This window comes from Hyperolius riggenbachi, chromosome 8 (genome assembly GCF_040937935.1).
Source record: "Hyperolius riggenbachi isolate aHypRig1 chromosome 8, aHypRig1.pri, whole genome shotgun sequence".
NCBI lineage: Eukaryota > Metazoa > Chordata > Amphibia > Anura > Hyperoliidae > Hyperolius > Hyperolius riggenbachi.
In genome coordinates this window covers 92,393,320-92,411,405 of record NC_090653.1, presented here as the reverse complement: position 1 = coordinate 92,411,405, position 18,086 = coordinate 92,393,320, and the positions used below count along the sequence as shown (strand labels likewise).

Sequence of the window (18,086 nt, the reverse complement as noted above, 5' to 3'; positions counted from 1 at the left end):
TTTCTAATTGCAATGTAAAGAGGGTGGATAGAATCGGCACTAGTTGCTGCTGGCAAACAGGTGGGGGTAGGTGGTTAAGATGACGTGCCTCCAGACGGTAGATTCATCACATCAGCAGGAGAGAGTACAAAGAATCCGGGCACCATCAAATGCAAACACCACGCTTTATTTCATCCCCAACACAGACAGGATACAAGTGTAGAGGGCTGATCTAACAGCCGTTTCGCAAGCACAAACGCTTGCTTCCTCAGAGTCTCTGAGGAAGCAAGCGTTTGTGCTTGCGAAACGGCTGTTAGATCAGCCCTCTACACTTGTATCCTGTCTGTGTTGGGGATGAAATAAAGCGTGGTGTTTGCATTTGATGGTGCCCGGATTCTTTGTACTCTCTCCTGCTGACATTTCTAATTGCAACCGGCAGAGGTCAGCCTTTCATAACAAATAACAAACAGTATTAACCACTTCACCACTGAGGGGTTTTACCCCCTGAGCACCAGAGCAATTTTCACCATTCAGCGCTCCTTCCATTCATTCGTCTATAACTTTATTATTACTTATCGCAATGAAATGAACTATATCTTGTTTTTTTCGCCACCAATTAGGCTTTCTTTAGGTGGGACATTATGCCAAGAATTATTTTTTTCTAAATGTGTTTTAATGGGAAAATAGGAAAAATGTGGGGAAAAAAATAATTATTTTTCAGTTTTCGGCCATTATAGTTTTTAAATAATGCATGCTACTGTAATTAAAACCCATGAAACGTATTTGCCCTTTTGTCCCAGTTATAAAACCATTTAAATTATGTCCCTATCACAATGTTTGGCGCCAATATTTTATTTGGAAATAAAGGTGCATTTTTTTCAGTTTTGCGTCCATCCCTAATTACAAGCCCATAGTTTATAAAGTAACAGTGTTATACCCTCTTGACATAAATATTTAAAAAGTTCAGTCCCTAAGGTAACTATTTATGTATTTTTTTTAATTGTAAATTTTTTAATTTTTTTTTAATTACAAAAAAAAAAAAAAATGGGGAGTGTGGGAGGTAATGAGTTAATTTTATGTGTAAAAGTCATTTATTTGTATGTGAAAAATGTGTAGGGTGTAGTTTACTATTTGGCCACAAGATGGCCACAGTAACTTTTTGTTTTAATGCGACCTCCAAGCTTCCTTCCGGAAGCTTGGAGGAAGAATAAGGAGGCTGGACACGTGAGTTTTTTCTCACAATGATCGCGCTGCCCATAGGAGAGCAGCTGATCATTGCGGGGCTTAGATCAACGAACGGGAATGGATTTTCCCGTTCATTGATCTCTGGGCGAGCGGGCGGCGGCGGTTTTACTAGCGGCGGGCGGCGTGTTTACGAGCGGGAGCGCGGGCAGCGTCGGGAACGCGGAAAGTACGTGTTTCTCCGTCCCTGGTTTTTAAAGGATGGAAAAAGGGGCGGAGAAATACGTACGCGCGGGTGTAAAGTGGTTAATAATGTTGACGCCAGGTGGCATCATGGAGTCATGTTTAACTAATTGGGAAAACAACTTCTTTGTTTAATATTTATATAACTTGTTCCCAAAACATCATGTGTTATCAGCTTTCTGAGACTAGAGCACGTCAACAATTCTTCCAGAACCAAAACAATCCTACGAGAAGGTTTTACTTTCTCATCTTCCACGGGTAGACTACAGATTTTAAATGTCTTTCAGAGTAATAGATTCTATTATATAGGGTTTAACAATAACTATTTCTTTCTTTGGAAGGACTGTATTAATTATTAATATTTATATATACATACACATGACAGTTTTTCCTGCATAAATAAAACCGCTAGAATTCTGACAAAGTACCCCAGCTTCCAGGATGTTTTGAAACAGGTCAGGAAATCTGCTGGCCATTTCCAAAAATCATACACAGCCATGGCTCGCCTTGTTGACATTCAGTGGCAATACAACTTGCCTGTGAGAGGCTTAATTTGCGACAGCCCCACGAATAGTGCTGCTCGGATACCACTTTTCACTATCTGGATCTAATTCGGGTCGGATATCCGAGTTTAAAATTTTCCAATCCGGATCCGAATCAGATATCCGACCTCAGTATCCGGCCGGATTCGGATATACAGATAGAAAACCGGAAGTGACCTAAAACTGGCTGAAAATGCTTCTAAAAGTCTCTTTAAATGGCAAAAAACCCTTTCGGAGGTCTCTCTCTCTCTCTCTCTCCCTCTCTGGGATTTTTGCCATTGAAGGTGATTTTGGCTTCTGCTCGGATATCTGAACTAACTATCCGCCCGGATTTCGAATTTTACATGGGAAATCAGAGTTAGTCAATTCGGATTTTAAACAATATCCGAATTGCTGTTCAAGGTTCGGACAGTGGAAAAAGTTTGGATTATCTGGGTAGTTCAGATATCCGAAATATTGTTGAGCACTACTGCCCACGAAAGGGAATTCAATGTTACTTATGTTGGATTGGCTGTACCAGCAGCAACGTGCAGTGAATAAGTACCTCTATGCACTGGCTAGTAGGACTGGACAGGTGGGTTATTTTTACCCGAGGTAGACTGATGCGTCTTTTTGATGAGACCACTAATCTTGTCAGTTGAAGCAAAGGCTCCATCAGTGACCTCATACCATACATGTTTTTTTACGAAAGCATGCCACGAGACGTGTTCTTGACCACACCGTGGAGGAGTGGGAGAGGAGGAAGAGTTCATGCTGCTTAGTTCGAGAAGGGGCTATGTCATTAGCTGTACCTAGGCAAAGGGAGGAGTCTGAAGAGGAGTCAGAGGAAGAGGATGGCTGCTGTGGTGAGGAAGAGCAAAAGGAGCAGGCTTCCCAGGGGAACATCTCATCTTTTAGGACACCCTGGTCTTGTCTGTGGCTGGAGCCCTCTGCCTCATATCTCATTGGAATGGGCCAGATCATGCTACTGTGTCTGAGGAAGGACCCCCGTATCAAGAAAATGAAGGACATGGAACTGAACTGTGTGGCAACCCTTGGTATAAACAGAAAATTTGCTGGCACATGCCAGTTTTTTGCGGTCTCTAATACAGAGGCTGAAAGTAAAATATTTATTCAGCAGATAACTGTCCAATTTTTCAGGCCTCACATACTGAGGCTGCAATTTAAAACATTTACGCTACCCAATTTTTCAGCCCTCTGCAGTGGATACAACTACAATGTTTTAGGCGGCTGTATGCCACTTTTTCCATGCCTATGCTACAGTGCCTGCAAATAACATGTCCTTAAAGTGGAAACAATTTAATTGTAAAAATACATTTATAAAAGTGTAAAGATTTAGTAAGAAAAAAGCATCTATGTAAAATATGTATTTTTGAGGACTATTTAGCCCTTGACCCTCCTCCGCCATGCCGTTGTTCTGGTTACCATTTTTTAAAAGAAATTGTGGCTGCAGAGATACTTTGAAGATTTTAGACGTTTGCTTGCCGTTAAAGTCAATGGGGTTTACCGCTAACGATCAGTGCGCAAACTTTCGCTGCACAATTCAGGAGAATGCGAAATGGATATGTTCCTCCAACTCTAATGGGGAGGCGGGGGGGAGGGGGGTTGTCTAATGCTGGGGGTACATTTGGATAACTAAACTTGGAAGGGGGGCTGCCTAATGCTGAGAAAACATTCAGTTAAGTAAACTGGGGAGAGGGCTGCCTAATACTGGGGGCACATCTGGCAATCTATCGGGGAAGGGCTGTCTAACACTGAGGGCAAGTCTGGCTATCTGTCCAAAGTAGGGGGATGCCTAATAACTTACAGCACATTTGGCTATCTATACTGGGCGGGGGGGAGGGGGGGGGGTGACTAATACTGTGAGCACATCTGGCTATCTATACTAGTGGATGGGGGTATCCTACTTAATACTGGGGCTACATCTGCTACCTACACTGGGGTGGGCACAATTTGAGAGGGAGTACTTACTTTGGAATCTCCACCTCTTGTGCTGGTTCTGGCCCTGCACATAGTCGCTCCTTGAAAAATGTGACTTGACTTCCCTGAGAAGTATTCTCATTGGTCTAATAAGGGGACCAACAGGTAAGTATTTATGGATAATTAAGAATATTAAATAGTTTTTTTTGGGGGGTTGTTTTTCTTTCACTTTTAACTCTGTGAAAATGGGTAAGGGGTGCATTAGTGCTGCTATACCCATTTCACCTGGGGACCACCCTATGAAAGAGAACCCCACAGATTCTACCATGAGATGCCCCCGCTGTGGCCTACACTCACTTGCATGTGGACAGATACTCCCACCTTTTTTTGGGAACCGCAGGTGGGATAAGCCCCCATATCATATACCATGTAAGCTTGTATAGCTCAGGGCGCAGAGAACCACATGGTTTAGGTTCCGACTTCTAGCTATACCAACCTGCATGGGGGGTTAAAGAATTGGAAGAGGGTACCCATTCTGCATGTTGTCTTAATTTTTAATTATGATGATGATTCGGCTTATGGCTTTGATCCATATTAAATTTTTTAAAAAACGGACAGCGTGAGGTACATACGTTAACATCCTTTTAAATCAAGAAGTTAAGAACTTTAACCTCTCCTGGTTATGAAAATGTACAGATTTTTGTGCTGCATATTTTTATTCCAGTCAGTATTAAAGAACAAGTGACATTTTTTTTCCTCGATTTCCCACACTCAGCACATAAAAATAATAAAAAATTATATCTATCTATCATATCTATATCTATCTATCTATATCTATATATATCTATCTATCTATCTATTTTTTTTTTCAGCCGATCGGCAGACCTAGGTGTTAAGTGGTTTTACATGGAAACGCGCTCGAACTGTCAGTTCACCGAGTGTGTCTCCTTGAACAACCTGCGAGCTGCCGATCGCGGCTCGCAGGCGAAATGTAAACACGCGGGGAAGAAATCCCCGCTGTTTACATCATACAGCGCTGCTGCGCAGCAGCGCTGTAAAGGAGATCGGCGATCCCCGGCCTCTGATTGGCCGGGGAACGCCGGCAGCTGATAGGCTGAAGCCTATTAGAGGCGGTGCAAGACGGATCTCCGTCCTGCGCCACCCAGGGGAAAGAGGAGAGGGAGGGAAGGGGAAGGTGGAGGAAAATCGCTACGGAGGGGGGCTTTGAGGAGCCCCCCCGCTGATCGAAAATAGCCGTCGGCGATCAGACCCCCCCAGCAGGACATCCCCCTAGTGGGGAAAAAAGGGGGAAGTGTGGTCGCCCTGGCTGATGCTGATCTGTGCTGTGGGCTGGAGAGCCCACACTGCACAGATCAGCGCAAACAAGCACGGACTTACAAGGCCACAAGTATGAAAAAGGTAAATACCATTTCATAATCCAGATCCATGGAGGACGCCATCTGCATCCTCCCGTTTATTCCGCCATGGCACCCGCAGTAATAACTGTCCCAGCCGGGTCCCGACCCCTCCAAATGGGTCGGGTTCTCATTCCCCCCTCAATATGGCCGCCACAGATTGCCGCGGCTGCGCAGTCCGCATAGACGCAATTGCGGCTGCACAGCTCTAGGGCCTCCTCCCGATGTGTCCGATGTATGCACACATATTGATGACGCGGCAGGAGGAGGCCCTAGAGCTGTGCACCCACAATCGCATCTATGAGGACTGCGCAGCCGCGGCAATCTGTGGCGGCTATATTGAGTGGGGAATGAGAACCCGACCCATTCGGAGGGGTCGGGAGTCGGGACCCGACCGGGGCCGATATTACTGCGGGAGCCATGGGGGAATGAACGGGAGGGCGCGATTGGCATCCTCCATGGATCTGGATTATGAAAAGGTATTTAACTTTTTTCACATTTGTGGCCTTGGAAGTCCGTTAAATATTGTTTCCTGCTATCTTTTTAACATATCCTGCAAATCTGGTGTGGCTAGGATGTAAGGGGCCTTTGCTATTAACTGCTAAAGTCAGCGGGTGATGATAACCAACCAGAATTATAGGGGTGCAAAAGTGCTGAATTCTGCCATAGGCTTTCATTGGGCCTCCTATTTAAACTTTCCAAAATCTCACACGATTTCAAAGGGCGATGGCTCAGCAGTGGCAAATTTTCTAGCATTGTAGGAACTCTTAGGGGGATCATGACTGTGAGTTTCGGGCCCCTAGGCCAAAGAGGTCATAGCCTAGGGTCACAAAAACCTGTTTATTTGGGCAATGTCAATGGTGGAGATTCTGATGAACATAAATCGCAGCCATGGCCGTTAGCAACGTCTGAATCTCACGACATGTCTCATGCAGGTAGAAGGCATATTGTTATACTTGTACTCCAAAGTTGGGTTCCCTACATCTTTGCAAACCAGTTACAGGGGTGCAAAAGTGGTAAAATCCCCCATAGGCTTTCATTGGGCCTCCTATTTAACTTTCCAAAATCTCACACCATTTCAAAGGGCAATGGCTCAGCAGTGGCAAATTTTCTAGCATTGTAGGAACTCTTAGGGGGATCATAACTGGTGAGTTTCGGGCCCCTAGGCCAAAGAGGTCATAGCCTAGGGTCACAAAAACCTGTTTATTTGGGCAATGTCAATGGTGGAGATTCTGACGAACATAAATCGCAGCCATGGCCGTTAGCAATGTCTGAATCTCACAACATGTCTCATGCAGGTAGAAGGCATATTGTTATACTTTTACGCCAAAGTTGGGTTCCATACATGTCTGCAAACCAGAGTTACAGGGGTGCAAATGTGGTAAAATCCCCCATAGGCTTTCATAGGGCTCCCCATTTCACTTTCAAAAATCTCAAATCTTTTCAAAGGGCAATGGCTCAGCAGTGGCAAAACTCACCAGTCATGATCCCCCTAAGAGTCCCTACAATGCTAGAAAATTTGCCACTGCTGTGCCATCGCCCTTTGAAATGGTGTGAGATTTTGGAAGGGTAAATAGGAGGCCCAATGAAAGCCTATGGGGGATTTTACCACTTTTTCACCCCTGTCGGCTGCTAGCCAATTGGAAGAGGCAGAGAGGAGAGGGGAGGCGCAGCGGGAATGGAGGACGCCGCAACGTCATAGCTGGGGGCGGTGCTGGGCACAATGCATCAGCGCACGCTGCCCACCGCCCCCTTTGCTCGTCGGAGTCTTCTTCTATGCCGCGCATCTGCACTGACTCTAGCCAGCGCGGCCAAAGGTGGGGAGACCAGGAGGAGCCCCATACACCGCCGCTGGAACTGGAGGGAGGTGAGTGGTACCTACACCTAACTACTCTATACCTGGCTAACTATACTGAAGGTTCCTACACCTAACTATACTGTACCTGGCTAACTATACTGAAGCCACCTACACCTAACTACTCTATACCTGACTAACTATACTGAAGGCACCCACACTTAACTACACTATACCTGGCTAACTATACTGAAGCCACCTACACCTAACTACACTATACCTGGCTAAATATACTGAAGGCTCCTACACCTAACTACACTATACCTGGCTAACTATACTGAAGACACCCACACCTAACTACACTATACCTGGCTACCTATACTGAAGGCCCCTATACCTATCTACCTATACTGAAGGCACATATACCTAGCAAACTAAATGTTGGTATATCTTCTGGGCTTGGCAAATTTTAAAGTAGCTCGCGAGCCGAAAAAGTGTGGGCACCCCTGCCCTAGGCTATGACCTCTTCTGCCTAGGGGCCCGAAACTCACCAGTCATGATCCCCCTAAGAGTCCCTACAATGCTAGAAAATTTGCCACTGCTGAGCCAACGCCCTTCGAAAAGATTTGAGATTTTTGAAAGTGAAATAGGGAGCCTAATGAAAGCCTATGGCAGAATTCAGCACTTTTGCACCCCTTTAATTCTGGTTGGTTATCATCACCCGCCGACTTTAGCAGTTAATAGCAAAGGCCCCTTACATCCTAGCAACATCAAATTTGCAGGATATGTTAAAAAGATAGCAGGAAGCAATATTTAACGGACTTCCTAGGCCACAAATGTGAAAAAAGTTAAATACCTTTTCATAATCCAGATCCATGGAGGATGCCATCCGCGCCCTCCCGTTCATTCCCCATGGCTCCTGCAGTAATACCGGCCCCGACCCCTCCAAACGGGTCGGGTTCTCATTCCCTCCTCAATATGGCCGCCACAGATTGCTGCTGCTTTGCAGTCTGCATAGGCGCGATTGCGGCTGCGCAGCTCTAGGCCCTCCTCCCACCGCGTCATCAATATGCGTGCATACATCGGACGCATCGGGAGGAAGTGATAGAGCTGCGCAGCAACAATCGCGTATATGCGGACTGCGCAGCCGCGGCAATCTGTGGCGGCCATATTGAGGGGGGAATGAGTTGAGAACCCGACCCGTTCAGAGGGGTCGGGACTCGACCGGGGCCGTTATTAGTGCGGGAGCCATGGCGGAATGAACAGGAGGGTGCGGATGGGGTCCTCAGTGGATCTGGATTATGAAAAGGTATTTAACTTTTTTTCACATTTGTGGCCTCAGAAGTCCTTTAAAAAATGTTTTTATTTTATTTTTTATTATTTTTATGTGCTGTGTGTGGGAAATCTTAAAAAAAAAAAAATGGCGTGGGGTCCCCCCTCCCGAGCCTCTGTAACCCCTTGTCCCCAGATGCCCACCCCCCTCCCAGGAGAAATGAGTATAGGGGTACAAAGTACCCCTTACCCATTTTCACAAAAGGTTAAATGAAATAAAAACACAACCACGAGAAAAGTATTTTATTATTCTAAATTAACCATAAATACTTACCTGTACCTTTAAAAAAGTTTTCCCACGCCAATATCCACGGTAAACGATCCAACAAACTGTATCCTCTTATGTTGCGATCTTCAATTAAGTTGATTGAAGATCTCCGACGCCTCCCACATAGCAGAAAATGCGTCCTTTTGGACGCATAGCTGCCGGCTCCTGCTGTCTCTACCCACCTCCTCACCTGTCACCCTCACCTAGCCTGGCACCCATGGGTGCACTGGGTGCCAGGCTAGGTGAGGGTGACAGGTGCAGGCAGGTGGAGAGAGACAGCAGCGGAGCCGGCAGCTTCACGTCCTGCTCAGGACGCATTCTCTGCTATACTAACGGTTCATGAATCATCCGGTTCTTTTTAATGAATCGGTTCTTTTTACTTTGAAACTTAAAAATTGATTTTCTCAAAAAGTATAAGGTCTTTTTGAAAAAAATGTTTCCTCTTGTTCCCACTATTCCACTTAAAATTCCCAACAATGTTGGTGTTTTTACTATGTAAGGGGACTTTGCTATTTACCGCTAAAGTCAGCGCCATTAAAGTCTATGGGCAAACCAAACTTTTTTAAAAAAGGTTCCCGGTTCACTGCGGAGGCAAACCACCCGAAGTTCGCCTGGAACCGTTCGCCGGCGAACCGTTCAGGACATCTCTGGTCATCACACTGTGGCGGGGAGATCTCACCACAATATGAGCCATACAGATCTCCCGATGATCAATTTCATGGAGATGAGCTTCCAAATTTCTTGACATTTCGATTTCTGAATTTCAAATCAGAAATCGGCTTTCTATGGTGTAATTGTAATTTCATGGAAATACTGCATTACAGAGACTCAGAAATTTTAGGCCAATCAATAGACTTGGATGCTTTGGACCAATCAGAGAATGCAGAATTATACCACAGAAATCAGATTACTGCGTAAATCAAAAGACTCGGAAGCATTGGGCCAATCCGAGATAGCAGAAGTATACTGCGGTTGCCAATTGGAAATGCAGATTCCGTATAATGGCAAAACCGTACAGTCGCAAAAAATAAAACAAAAAATTTGAAAAAAATACAATTACCTAACTTTATTGACAAAAATAAAAACAAATTAACATTCTGGGGAAATCAAAAGACTCTTATCATAAAGCAAACATCTGTTGGAAGAGTAACCATAGCTAATTACTATTCACACAGGCAGATAAAAAAGGCTAGCTTAGTAAACTCCACCTACAAATATATGCCTCAACCCATACCTTACCTCTGTTACAGAGACTGGTTAGTTAGTTGTTTAATTTTTTTTAATGCTAATAAATTCCGCCAGGAGGCAGCGCAGCAGTTTTTTTTTTGTTTTTTTTTTTTTTTTAAATCGTAGCGAGCCCACCCCCCCGCCCGCTTCGATCACCTTCGGCGATCTCCGATCAGGAAATCCCGTTCAAAGGACGGGATTTCCATGGCGACGGGGCGGCTCGACGTCAGCGACGTCGTGACGTCATTGGGAGTCCCGATCCACCCCTCAGCGCTGCCTGGCACTGATTAGCGCACGGGGTCTGGGGGGGGGGGGGGCGGCGGATAGCGGCGATCGAGCGCGGGGCAATCGGCGTGCTGACGCAGCTAGCACAGTGCTAGCTGCGAATAAAAATTAAACAAGTCGGCCCAGCAGGGCCTGAGAAAACCTCCTGCACGGCTTACCCCGGGGTTGCCGCCAGGGAGGTTAAAGTAAACCTTACATACTGTACGGCTAAAATGAATAACAACAAGGACTCCACTACCGTTACCCTAATTTTGTGTATAGTACACACAGGTATGTGGGATTTCTGAACTATTACCTCTCCAGCTCACATGTGCGTGGTAGTGTCCCATTTGCTAGAAGTCTAGACAGTATTCTAGTGACATGAAGAGGAAACCAGCAGAGGGCAAAAATGGCTACCAAAAAGAGCACTGTTTTCGCTACTTTCTTTCTCTGAAAATAAGAAAGAAATTAGTACAGTTATTTAGTCAAAGCTATGCACAGCAGGTAATTTTGAAATAATCAGAGCCTGATTTATACTTTTGTTTACCTTTTTCCATCCCCCCAGATGCAAATAATTCCTGTTTAAATGTATACCTCCCAACTTTTTCAGATGAGATAAAGGGGACACCACACACCTGATCACACCTCTGTCACACCCCTAGTCACACATATCAAAGATTTCATAGGAAAAAAATGTTTTATAATTCAAACCACACTTGTCCTTTCTATCCTATTTTCCTTCATATTGCCATTTTAAAATGAGTAATATATCAATTTGAAGGATGGGAATGAAGTTTAGAGTCAAACATTTTTAGTAGAGAAATACACATATTTATATAGAAAGAGGGACAAAGTCCGGAAAGAGGGACAAATGAGGAGGACAGAGGGACAGGGCTTCCAGCGAGGGACTATCCCTCCAAAAGAGGGACAGTTGGGAGCTATGTAAATGTAAATTTCATGGAAAATGCATACAGTCTGGAACTTTGCCAGTCAGATACAACAGGACATGCATTTGTTTAGCTCAACTTCATACTGCATATAATCTGCATTAAATTTGCATATGAGCCAAAATAATTTTCATCTCATTGATCATCTCTACTGTCCTCGCACTTTAGACTGATAAATGAAAAACAGATGTCATCTGCTGCTTCAGTAAACTGTAACAATCACCCAATACAGTCTGCTAGTGACACAACATATGGGTAATTGGATTGTGCCTGGAATGTGGTTCTGCACATATACCAATGTGAACGTAACATTAGCAAATAATGTAAGCGTGAACAGAGGCGCCAGCAGGATAAAAGGTTCTAAAAGGCTTAAAATCCCTCAGGAGGTGGTGGTGGACTCACCTCCCCGAAGCAGAGAAGATACCGTCAGTTTTAGGACAACAGGTTTATTAATATACTCCAAAAGAAACAGTGCAACACGTTTCACGGGTATGTTTCCGCTTCCTCAGGCAATGATTAAATTAATATTGCCTGAGGAAGCGGGAACATACCCATAAAAATGACGGTATCTTGTCTGCTTCGGGGAGGTGAGTCCACCACCACCTCCTGAGGGATTTTAAGCCTTTTAGAACCTTTTATCCTGCGGGCGCCTCTGTTCACTCTTACATTATCAATATCCACCCCTGGTGGAGGGGTTGATCCCCATTTTTCCTTATCTACAGAGAGCGACTTTTAATCCTGAGTGAGGACAGGTCCAATCTTCTCACCTGCCTATACAGTGGTTACCTAGGCGTTAACCCACGTTTGTGAGTATATACATTATATACTTTTCATTTCCAACTCCTTGTTTTGCATACCACACTATATTGGGCTCTCTGTATTTATTTTGTCTTTATCATAACATTAGCAAAGCAGCATCAAAAGTATTACGTTTTATGTGGAAAACAGAGTAAATACATCACATTAAAATACGGGATGGATGGATGGATTGGGTTGGATCTGAGGGAAAGGCTATTTCGAAGGCCACTCAGGAAGATTAACCTGAGGTAGCTTTCGTGTCCATAGGACAGTCCCCCTGGGTATGAAAAATAACTGTTGCCTTATCTTTAGTGGCAGCCAAGTGGGAGAGTATGCAGATGGTATTTTATTTCTCAGGAGGCTTTAGGGATCTTCTTAGGACCAATGTATGTCGAGACAGGTCTGAAAGCAAGCTTTCCATGATAGAATCCTGGACTGGTTCCTAGCTGCTGCCATAATTTCCTCTTTTATTTTATAGACATGGTCTCTACAGATAATGTCTCTGCATCTGCGATAAGCTGGGTCTGGGATCCTAGGCCCCAAAACTCTGAATGGTCTGTCAATTTCACCTGGAGAATCTGATTGTAACAATTGCTGAAAGATTTTTTGGGCCACCAACTCACTGTCCTTGACTTGCACAGATTGCGGGAGACCTCTAATATGGATATTGTTTTGATGATTTCTATTCACGATACCATTACCAGAATGTGCTCATGGGACTGTGAAGCTTGAGAAATTATCACAGCATGCTTTTCATCCAGTCTGTGTATTCTAATATTTTCACTGTGCCTTCAAGATTATTGACTCCAATATGGATAATCTCAGATTTCAGAGACTGCATTTCAGATCAATGAGTATTTTGTAATTTGGAAATGTATTTCTCCATATCATCCATTGTTTGGAAAGATCTTAGTGTATCATCTTAATATCTAGAAGAGACAGATTGGTGGTGGCCCTGGTTATGATGAGGCCTGGTCAACTGGGAATGATAATTACTGGTATGATTGATCAAGTGAGGGGCTGAATGAGATATTAGTATCTAGGCCTCAAAAAAGCCTTGGGGATCTTGCCAGTGGAGGTATCCTCACCTATCTCAGATGAGGAGTCCTCAATCACCTCTGTTCTCTGATCTCTGATAGAAGATGAGCAGGCCCGTGTATGTTGTGTGGTGGTTCTAGAAGGGCCTTTCTCCTCTGGTGTAGCATTATGTTAGGACCTAGCAGCCTGGCCACATGACCACTGGAGACGATGCCAAATGTAGAGCAGGAGTAGTTTTGCAGTAAGAGGGTTTGGAGCAATGCCAGGAGACCTCAGTAGGGCTACTTGTTCTGTGTTATTTTACACCGCAGGGTCTGCAGTGTGAAGCAGCTCTATGGTGTGAGTGTGGGTATCATACACCATCTTGGATGAGCAAGAAGGCCCAGAGTCTTGTCTCTCCTTACTGAAGCAATTCCCTCTCTTTTCTCGCAATAATAGAGCTACGGAGGAGTGCCTCTTTCCCCTAGTCATGCCATGTCCAAGAAACTAATTAGCCTCTGAGGGAGAATTACATGAGTGGGTTTGCTGAGTGTAGCAAAAAAAATCTGCTCACTAGCCATAGCAAGTCAAGCATGCTCCCCCACCCCCTTCCCCAGACCATTAGTTGCTCTCTGTTTTTACATTTAACAAATGAACAAGAATACATTTTTTTTGCATTACATAATTATATGTTTACTAAACTGTGCAAAGAATAGACAAAATAAGCAACACTTGCAGGTAAAGTTAATTTAGATATCTACATGACTCATGTGATCCTTGCGCGATGTTCTTATGCGATTCTTTATGCGGAGCATCTCACAAGACATGAGTGTGTAGAAGATTCCAGTGCAGGCCAGAGGTAGGCAGAAGGAAAAGACAAAGAACCACCATACCCTCACTTTCAGATAAAACTGAAACACAACAAGATAAGGTATGAATTACTACAATTTTTTTGTAACACTATTTTCTGTTGGTGTACAAGTTTTTCCTAGAAATATAATACACGAACATTGCACTAATCATATATAAATAGAAGCTCTTCTACTGTAGTTAGTAAATAAATAGGCATACCTTGGGGAGATTAATATATTTGAACTTCAGCCAGAGAGACTGTTTCGTTCAATTCAGAGGAAAGCAGTGCGTACATAGTGAAATATAGCAGACATACTAGGAATAGATCTCAATACCAACTGTGTCAAGTATTCTGTAGACTGTGCAACAATAATCAGAACAAGTTAAAGAACCACCATAAAACACAAAACAGGAGTATCATAAAGGAACACCATTTCCCTCCTAAAAAAGGGGGGAGGGTTGGGAGAATCAAAGAAAAGAAAAAAAAAATAGAGAGAAGACCAGTAAAAATATTCCTCTGAAGGCGGTTAGCTTCCATAGAAGGAGTTAGCTCTCTCACTTGTCGGTAATTTTTGTTTTCCATGCATTAAAAGCCTTTGTGAATTGACATTCCACAAAATGTTTGATAAGATTAGTTGTTTTTGCTTTATCACATGTGGTAATGCTTTGTTATTTGAGACCAATATATTAATATTTTGGTGATCCACCTCCAACTTCCTGCACAGTCTTTTTATGGTTAGGCATGGAACCAATGAGTTCCATGATCTCGGACTGGGGAATTTTGGCCCACTTCTCACACAAACGTAGCAAAAGTTTGCCATGGGAACCTGGTTTCTGGGGATGCCTTCGTATGGCATAATGGAGAACAGCATTTTGTGGGATTCATGTCACGCAACTTAATGACCCATGGCAGATTCTGGATGGTATTTTTCCCCTTCGAGTCCTTGTCATGTTTAGCACAATGGCGTGAGTTCTAGGTTCCATAAACAAATTGGATGCTTTTGGAAGCAACTCGTGGAAACTATTGGCAGCAGACTCTGCACCAAGATGGCAATGTAATTTGCACTGTTAAAGGTGTCCACACATTCCACTCATTCTGATCTCCCTGTGCTCCAAATGGCACCCCAGATCATCAAGGAAAATTCATGTTTGACTGGGGGTTGGAGGTGGTTCAGGTGAAATTTTTGACTGGGTTGCTGCCTCAACTTTATGCATCCACTGCAGGAAAATGTGGACTAATAATAATTAAATAATAATAATAATCTGGGAAAATTACATGGCGCCAATAGTTCACATAATTTTTCTCCATCTTTGTGACCAACTGTTTCCTTTTTTTTTAACATTGTCTGTGGTTAATACAAGTCTTGCAGATCTCCCATGATAGTTGAGTTGATGCAGATATCAGCTGTGCTTTGACTCACTAGCAGATTTTCTGCCATGGCTTCAGCTCTGCAACAGGGCTGTTGTTCCATGAATCATTTGCCAGCCCTCGACTGTCATGCTGTTGGGCCCAATCAACCTAGATGTGGATCAACAGGTTCCTTGTGTTCATTTTTGAACTGGTGAATTTCCTAATTCATGGTGGACAATGAAATCTGTAGGGCACAGGATATTTCCTATAGACTTCTGCCTCGCTTATGTTGTCCAACATCTACCCTCTTTAGAAATCACTCAATTTCTGAAGAACCTTTGGTTTGAGGCATCCTGCATCCAGATGGGACTGGGGGACAGGACACGTTCCCCCTCGAACAGGCCTCACCATGATTGACCAAGCCATATCCAGAGGTTGCCTTTTGCAAATAGATGAGTGCTAGCAGCATTGCTGAAGAGGTTAAAAGGGGGTCAATCTGTTAGTGCTCAGACCATATGCCGAACACACCATTAAATTGGTCTGCATAGCTGTCATCCCAGTAGGAAGCTTCTTCTACAGATGATGCACAAGAAAGCCCACAGTTTTCTGAAGACAAGAAGGCTAAATACATGGATTACTGTAATCATGCCCTGTGGTCTGAGGAGACCAATATCAACATATTGAGTTCAGATGGTGCCAAATGTGTGTGGTGACAACCAGGTTAGGAGTACAAAGACAAGTGTGTCTTGCCTACTGTCAAGCATAGTGGTGAGGGTGTCATGGTTTGGGGCTCCAGGAGCGCTGCTGGTACGGGGAAGCAGTATTCCAACTTAACAAGCACAAACACACCTCCAAGATAACCACTGCCTTGTTTCCAGACCGATACCCCATTGACCATCTGTGGAGCATCCTCATTAGTAAGGTGCAGGAGTGCAAGGTCTCTAACATCCTCCAGATTTGTCATGGAGGAGTGGAAGAGGATTCCATTGGCAACCTGTGAAGCTCTAATAGATTCCATGTTCAAGAGAGTTAAGGCAGTGCTGGAAAATAAGGGTGGGCACACAAAAATATTAAAAACAGAAAGAGGAGGAGGCTGCCAGGCTGGCACTACCATTCACATGTTTTTTCAAAAGTGATAATCAGCACTTATAGTTGCATGATCAAGGAAGCTACATGCAGTGATCGCACAGCACGATTTACATATTATAGCCGCGGTGCAACTACAAAAAAACACCCTCAGTATAGGTAGGTAGGTATAGGTGCCCCCTGTATAGGAAGCCAAGTATAGGTGCCCCCAGTATAGGTAGCCAGATATAGGTGCCCCAGTATAGGTAGCCAGCTATAGGTACCTCTAGTATAGGTAGCCAGGTATAGGTGTCACCATTATAGATAGCCAGGCATAGGTGATGCCAGTATAGCTAGCCAGGTATAGTTGCCCCCAGTATACAGTGGAGGAAATAATTATTTGACCCCTCACTGATTTTGTAAGCTTGTCCAATGACAAAGAAATGAAAAGTCTCAGAACAGTATCATTTCAATGGTAGGTTTATTTTAACAGTGGCAGATAGCACATCAAAAGGAACATCGAAAAAATAACCTTAAATAAACGATAGCAACTGATTTGCATTTCATTGAGTGAAATAAGTTTTTGAACCCTCTAACAATAAAAGACTTAATACTTAGTGCAAAAACCCTTGTTTGCAAGCACAGAGGTCAAACGTTTCTTGTAATTGATGACCAAGTTTTCACACATTTTAGGAGGAATGTTGGTCCACTCCTCTTTGCAGATCATCTCTAAATCCCTAAGGTTTCGAGGCTGTCTCTGTGCAACTCTGAGCTTGAGCTCCCTCCATAGGTTTTCTATTGGATTAAGGTCCGGAGACTGACTAGGCCACTCCATGACCTTAATGGGCTTCTTCTTGAGCCACTCCTTTGTTGCCTTTGCTGTATGTTTTGGGTCATTGTCGTGCTGGAACACCCATTCACGACCCATTTTCAGTTTCCTGGCAGAGGGAAGGAGGTTGTCGTTCACGATTTCACGATACATGGCTCCTTCCATTTTCCCGTTAATGTGATTAAGTTGTCCTGTGCCCTTAGCAGAAAAACACCCCCAAAGCAAAATGTTTCTACCCCCATGCTTGACGGTGGGGACGGTGTTTTGGGGGTCATAGGCAGCATTTTTCTTCCTCCAAACACAGCGAGTTGAGTTAATGCCAAAGAGCTCTATTTTGGTCTCATCAGACCACAGCACCTTCTCCCAGTCACTCACAGAATCATTCAGGTGTTCATTGGCAAACTTCAGACGGGCCTGCACATGTGCCTTCTTGAGCAGGGGGACCTTGCGAGCCCTGCAGGATTTTAATCCATTGCGGTGTAATGTGTTTCCAATGGTTTTCTTGGTGACTGTGGTCCCTGCTAATTTGAGGTCATTCACTAACTCCTCTCGTGTAGTTCTAGGATGCTTTTTCACCTTTCTCAGAACCATTGACACCCCACAAGGTGAGATCTTGCGTGGAGCCCCAGAGCGAGGTCTATTGATGGTCATTTTGTGCTCCTTCCATTTTCGAACAATCACACCAACAGTTGTCACCTTCTCTCCCAGCTTCTTGCTAATGGTTTTGTAGCCCATTCCAGCCTTGTGCAGGTCTACAATTTTGTCTCTGACATCCTTGGACAGCTCTTTGGTCTTTCCCATGTTGGAGAGTTTGGAGTCTGCTTGATTGATTGATTCTGTGGACAGGTGTCTTTTATACAGGTGACTAGTTAAGACAGGTGTCCTTAATGAGGGTGACTAATTGAGTAGAAGTGTCTAACCACTCTGTGGGAGCCAGAACTCTTAATGGTTGGTAGGGGTTCAAAAACTTATTTCACTCAATGAAATGCAAATCAGTTGCTATCTTTTATTTAAGGTTATTTTTTCGATTTTCCTTTTGATGTGCTATCTGCCACTGTTA

The 18,086-nt window shown here is 44.0% G+C and overlaps 1 protein-coding gene across 1 annotated transcript in view; it reads right to left on the bottom strand.

Annotated features, from left to right (window-relative positions):
- The window catches only part of LOC137528264 (endothelin receptor type B-like), a 91,189-nt gene that overhangs the window by 23,701 nt on the left and 49,402 nt on the right, over positions 1-18,086 (bottom strand). Inside the window, exons 5-6 of the mRNA XM_068249548.1 lie at positions 13,691-13,840; positions 10,484-10,617 (exon numbers count right to left, since the gene is read on the bottom strand). Of these exons, the coding sequence (XP_068105649.1) occupies positions 10,484-10,617; positions 13,691-13,840 (284 nt within the window). The remainder of the gene's footprint in view (positions 1-10,483; positions 10,618-13,690; positions 13,841-18,086) is intronic.